Raw genomic sequence first — 6,006 nt, 5'->3', positions numbered from 1 at the left:
TTGTTACGTTTGACAACCCTACTAATTTCTTAGAGTGATACGTTTTGCCGATGCTTCGCTGGGTTCGGTTAGATTACAGTACCTTACTGATCCTTTATTTTGTCTCTAACCCAAACCTGCTAATCTGCAATTCTTAGCTCAGGATATCACATCCAGAACCCTGGTAGTGATCTAAAATCACGTCGTCGCTGTGGCCAGAGCAACTTAAGGTCCAAACACATCAGGCTTCTTATAACTACCAGGAGTGAGTGAACGGCATAAAACCTCACAGTAGCACCAAAGGTCTCACAGGTTCCATGGCAAAGCCTACATGCTAAACAACAAGATCCCCCTAAAAGCAGACCTGACATTATAACATCCCTACAGACTTGTAAAAAACATTAGTTCTTGCTTCTATGCAACATTCATAAAGAAGAAGAGACAGCAGCAGCAGCAGCAGCAGCAGCTAAAACCCCAGCACCACTCTTTTGATGAGATGCAGGGAGGGCTAGGCAGCAGCCGACGGCTTGGTGCTCCTGGATGGAGTCCTCTTGGGATGGTCCTGGCTCCGCAAGATGGCGCTGTCCGACGAGTCCGAGCTGCTTCGCTCCCCGGTCAGCGCCTTGCTCGACAGCATCTTCCCCAGCACCTTCTTCGGCGTCGCGCCGCCCTTGGCCTTGCCGTTGGTGGTGCTCTTGCTGCTGCCGTGGCTCTTCTCGGCGCTGTGGCATTTCTCCAGCTTCGTGGTCTTTGATGAAAGGCTGAGGTCCTCCACCGCTATGACTCCATCCCACTCGTCTTCAGTGTTGGTTGTGGCGCCTGACCTTGAGCTCTCGTAGGAGCCGATGCAGATGCTGTCAGCTCGGACGGTTGCCGCCGCGGATGCCCTTGTCTGCTCGTGGTACAGCACCTGAACCACGGTTCTCAGAGGGAGGCGCTCGTTCTGGACGGCGTGAGCGCATGCTTCTGGCGACAACTTCTTGCAGTCCATGAGGCAGCACAGCTTCTTCTTGTCGCTCTTGCTTAGGCTTGGGTGCTCCTGCTCAAAATTTCAGAGAAGAAAATGTAAAGCGTTTATCAAACGAATATAGAACCATAAGGAATGAGAAATCTATATGCATCTATATGTATACATAGATATTGGTTGCGATGACAGGAAAGAATGCAAAAACATTTCATAAACAAAAACAAAAACAGCAACAATTCAGATACATTAGGAATATATTTGGAAGTATGCACAAGAAAGTGATTTAGTAGGCAATGTACATGCAGATGATGAGTTATAAGAGTACCTTCATATACATGTCAATGGCGCGATATATCCCATCATGGAAAGGCCTTGAATTGCCTGAAATTGCCTCAGCAAGATTGATGAACTTCAAAACAGGGGTATTTGGGTCCTTTGCAACCTCGGTGAGATAACCATCAACGATTTTTGCTACTGTGATCATAGATGCACTAGGTGCTTGCACGTGACCGTTCACCTCAGCATTATGTTTCTGAGCATTTTTGCTATCTTGCCTCACATACTCTTCGACGATACTAAGGATCATGTCAATGTCATAACCAGTTGTCTCCCCATCGACTGTAGGAATAAGAAGATCAGACACGGACGCTTCATCCAGCTGCCGTCCAATTCTCTTCACGAGCTCTTTCCTGCACATCTCTCCACATTTAAGCAGATTGGTTGCCCTCAGTAGCTTTAGCAGGAAGCTGCATGAGACTGAGCCTTTCTCTGATGGTAACAAGCATGTGATGGTAACTAGCATCGCTCGGACCTTTCCATCACCATGGATCATTGAAACCTTGCTTAGTGAGGGGAGCTTCTTGTATGTGTAGGCTTTGATTGCCTCACCAACAGCATCCTTGGGCACCATGCCCATTGTTTTGATAGCTGATATGACTTGCTTGTAGGAATCGATGTCGAGATCCGTGAGATCCTCGACCCACCAATCCTTAGGCACAGCCGGCTGCTTCTTGACTCCATTCCATTGCATATCAAGGTCATTCTCAGCTGAGAGCTTCTTGCGATTGTACGTGTATGACCATTCAACCTTGGAGGTGTCAACAGAGGCTTTTGAAGCAATAGAATCAATGCAGTGGCTAACCAGCTTAAGATCCTCTGACCATGGTAAATGAGCTTTTGTTGTCCCAAGGACAATAATGGAATCTTTCCAACTCCTGAATATGCTTGAGCTGAGGAAGACATCAATCTTGTAGATCAGATTACCCTTGTCGACAGTTTCATTCATCTCCAAGTACTCCGCAGCGCAGCGGGCAGCAACGACATTATACGCATTGAGTGTGACAACCATGCCATAACAGAACTTGGCACATATCTCAAAAGCCTTTGGGCCACCAGGAATGTCATGGATGTGGATATCGATATTTTCATCACCAGTAGTTGGGATCAACTTCTGAAAGCGAGCACACTTGGATAGAAGTGGAAACTGCATGGACGGATGAAGTAAAAATCAGGAAAATATAACTGCTCATTCGTTAGAAAATATAACAGTGCATTCGATAAAGAAGAAAAATATATAACAATGTCATCTCTGCAATGGATCAATGAATTGTGTGAACTCCATACCATAAATTAATAGACTAACTTGAGTGAAACCACAAGGGCTAATAATATGAGATAAAAAGAACATGGTACAAGGGTTTTTCGACATGGAAATAGGAGAATAAGTTGCTAACTAAAAGTAAACAAAAAAGACATGAGGCCATGATCTTCTGAAGTACGACTAATTTTTACTAACATAGATCTTATGAAAGCAGTCTACAGCAAAAGGTAAATGAAGAGAACTGAATTGTTTACCTTGTGAAGGTAAAACTTTGTGTTCCCTAGACGAACAGTGATATCACTCACCAATTCAGTTTCCACAATTCTGCAAAAACAAACAATTCTCATAAGAGAAATAAAAAAGGAACAGGCAACTGCAATCATGTTATATCTTTCTTTTTTTTGGTAATCATTTGATAAATTGGAAGGACAAGACAGTATTTTGTTCAAATATTTTTGTTGTTGTTGCTATGAGTGGATAACAGATTTGTCTATTTAGCATGAGACCATTTAAAGAGATGGGGAATGCACAATGAAAAATCATGAATGTTACACGAGAAATAACCGTGCACATTTAGAATCTAAAAAGTAAAAAAAACTCAAAAGCAGTATCCAATTAAATATTTTTGTAAAAAAGAAATGAACTTACATGTAGTACGAACTAATATTTAGCAATTCAAATATAACTGGAAAGATCGTCAAAAACTTCAAATGAGGCACCATTTTAAAATCACTTCCAAGTTCTCAACTCAGAATCCCTTTAGGCACTTGGATATCCAAGAGTACGGTTATCTTTAGGGGACTTTTTCAATCATGCAGCTATATCATTAGTTCTTTAGAAAGATCCGACAAATAACGGCCATTCCGCTCTAACCAAGGCTGAAGTAGACGACATTAAACTTGGAGCAGTTAACATCATACAAAAGGCTCCCCGGAAAAAGGAAATCATACTAAAGGTACTTGTGTGGATCCCAGGAACAAAACATGCACATATCCTGGATACGATAGGGTATATTACCCACAAGACATTTGACAATGAGAGGATATAAAAGAAAGTGGTAGTCCCACGGTTTGAACTTTGACCCTTAAGGATCTGAGAAGCTGGGGAAATATAATACTCACATGTACTACAAAACTAAACAAGATACCATAGTTGTTTATGCTGGTTGTCCGTTATTAGCATTTTGTTATGGTCCCTCTATATGACTGGAGTAATTCATATGCTAAAGCTCGACAGAAGTTTCAGAGATGCAGAAATGAAGAGAACTGACACAAAAACCGGTTCTTGTTGGGATCATGTATTAATAATACCTAAAACCAATAAGCGGTGAGATGGTTGTATGCTGATCCAGAGGTAGCAAGCAAGCAAACAGAAACAATGCACAGGAACAAGGTGAATGAACATGCAAGGGGAGGGATGAATGGATCACTCACCTGACTTCGCTCCCATCGTCCTGAAAGGTGTCCGGGTTCGATCCAAGCTTCATGAACTTCATCTTGACAGAAGCAGAGGTTCAAAGCACGAACAAAATATGCAGCTTCTCACTCCCCCAGGCCAACAATGCGCTCACACACAGAGCAGAGCAGAGCAGACCACCACCGCAGGAGGAGGAAGAAGAAGACGACTTGTGTGCTATGCTAACCCATCATACTACTTGTCCGGGGAAGGAACATCAACGGCTCCAGAGTCCAGACGGCAAAGAAACAGCAAGTACAAGGAACAGAAGCAACTTGGGTAGGCCGGTGGGGCGGGGAGGGGGGCGGCGGGAGGGAGACGGAATATGGCAACGTGCCCGGCCCGGCGCCCGTACAACGGAAACAATAGCGGCAGCGGCAGGATCGGTCCTTGAGGGAGGCACACTCCACCCTACTTATGCGGGGCGGTGTTGCGGGCGGCGAGGAGCACAAGCGCCTCAGGGGGAGTAAACAATGGCGGGGAGGGGCGGACACCCACAAAGCACAAAGCTGACACAGCCCCACCTCCTCCTCCTCCTCCTCCTCCTCCTCCTCCCCTGCCACTGTCTATTTCTTAATCCGCCTGTCCGTCCTTCTTGATCCCGGCGGGTTGAGATCTTCCGCAATAAATTTCCCTTCCCCCGCCACAGCACCGGTAAACCGAGAAGGAGAGAAAGAATCACGCAGGCAGGATCTTGTGTCCAACGCCCGCGCCTAGCATAAACAACCGGTCCACATTCCTCCTCCCAGACCCTACAAATCTCTGCACAAACAACGGGGAAAACAGAGTTAGCCGAGATTTTTTTAAACGAGTTGATCGACACGGCGCATCTTTCTCTAGTGCAAATGGGGAGGCAACGGGGAGACCGGACCGGCGACCACTTGCTCGCTCCGGTCTGCGCTCGTGCTTGCGCGGGGAGGAATCTTGTAGCAAGATCTCGCAGCCTTGTGCCGGGACGAAGAGAGATACTCCTACTTATATTACGCGAGAGGGAGGGGGATAACGGAATTTGATTGATTAAAAACCCGTTGAGCCCACAGGAATTGCAGCCGCAATGTGACGGCCACGAGGGAGCATGTGGAGGGAGGGAGGCGTCGAGATTTATAGCGAGGCGAGCCACGGGGATGGCAACAAAACAAAACCAACCCAACCCAACAAAGCGCGCAAGAACAAACGGAAAGCGGGCGGATTAGGGCGGGCTATGACCGGAGAAAGAGGAACAGTGCGAGGACGGAGGCAGACCCACCTCCCCCGAGAAAAAGACGGACGGAGCCGGCCCCAAGAACTGCTCGCCGCCAACAGCAAGTGCCCTGCCCTGCTCGGGGAGAAGGATGCGGCCACGCGACGCAAGTGCGCGCGCGCATGTGCCCGTGTCTCCCTGTCGACCCGGCTGGGAGGAGTGTCTCCCTCCGATGCCCGCGTGCGTGCGTGCGTGCTTGTGCTTGTGCTGGGAGCGGGAGAAAGGCGGAGGAGGGCGTGGCGATTAACCTCGGGCGAGAGGGTGGTGACCTTGCAAGCTAGCTCTTGCCTGCTTGCTTGCAGGCGCCCTCCTCCCTCCCTCCAATGGCCGCCGTGAACTGCACTGCACCCACACCCCGAGGAGCGAGCGAGGAGCGAGGCGGCCCGGCGTGCCTCCTCAAGTACCCGCAGCAGAGAGACAGCGCCACCACTACCACCGCCCCGCTCTCTCTTTTTCCTCGCAATGCACTGTGAAACGGAGCGATATGCAACAGGGAAAGCGAAAGCGGGGAGATCGGAGGGGGGGAGGGAGGGAGGAAGAGGCTCACCGCAAGCGTCCAAGGAGCGAGCGAGCGGCAAGGGGGCAGCGGGTGCTCGGGCGGAAGGCCTTTGAGGGAGCCGGGCTGCCGGGATCGATCCGTCGCTTTTGGGCTTTGTTGGGTTTTCTTTGCCGCCGCGCCCACGGCCTCAGCTCACTGTGCGCGCGTCGTACTGCTCCTGCACTTCTGCTTTGCTTTCCACAGGAGAGGAGAGGGGAATGGAATAG

At 48.5% G+C, this 6,006-nt stretch overlaps 1 protein-coding gene across 4 annotated transcripts; it reads right to left on the bottom strand.

Moving 5' to 3' along the window:
- Positions 1-204: 204 nt before the first annotated feature.
- LOC125552578 (BTB/POZ domain-containing protein NPY4-like) lies at positions 205-6,006 on the bottom strand. 4 transcript variants are annotated; one of them, XM_048716179.1, is made up of 5 exons: positions 5,789-6,006; positions 3,980-4,763; positions 2,801-2,870; positions 1,272-2,429; positions 205-1,018 (listed from the first exon to the last, which is right to left on the bottom strand). In XM_048716179.1, the coding sequence occupies exons 2-5, from the start codon at positions 4,039-4,041 to the stop codon at positions 488-490; spliced, it is 1,821 nt and encodes a 606-aa protein (XP_048572136.1). In that variant the 5' UTR covers positions 4,042-4,763; positions 5,789-6,006; the 3' UTR covers positions 205-487. The 4 variants fall into 4 exon arrangements, with proteins under 4 accessions (XP_048572136.1, XP_048572135.1, XP_048572138.1 ...); XM_048716178.1 differs by lacking the exon at positions 5,789-6,006 and adding an exon at positions 5,490-5,743; XM_048716181.1 differs by lacking the exon at positions 5,789-6,006 and adding an exon at positions 5,248-5,465.

Source organism: Triticum urartu, chromosome 4 (genome assembly GCF_003073215.2).
Source record: "Triticum urartu cultivar G1812 chromosome 4, Tu2.1, whole genome shotgun sequence".
NCBI classification, from domain to species: Eukaryota; Viridiplantae; Streptophyta; class Magnoliopsida; order Poales; family Poaceae; genus Triticum; species Triticum urartu.
Note: the sequence above shows the minus strand (reverse complement) of the source record. Positions and strands in the feature narration are given on the sequence as shown.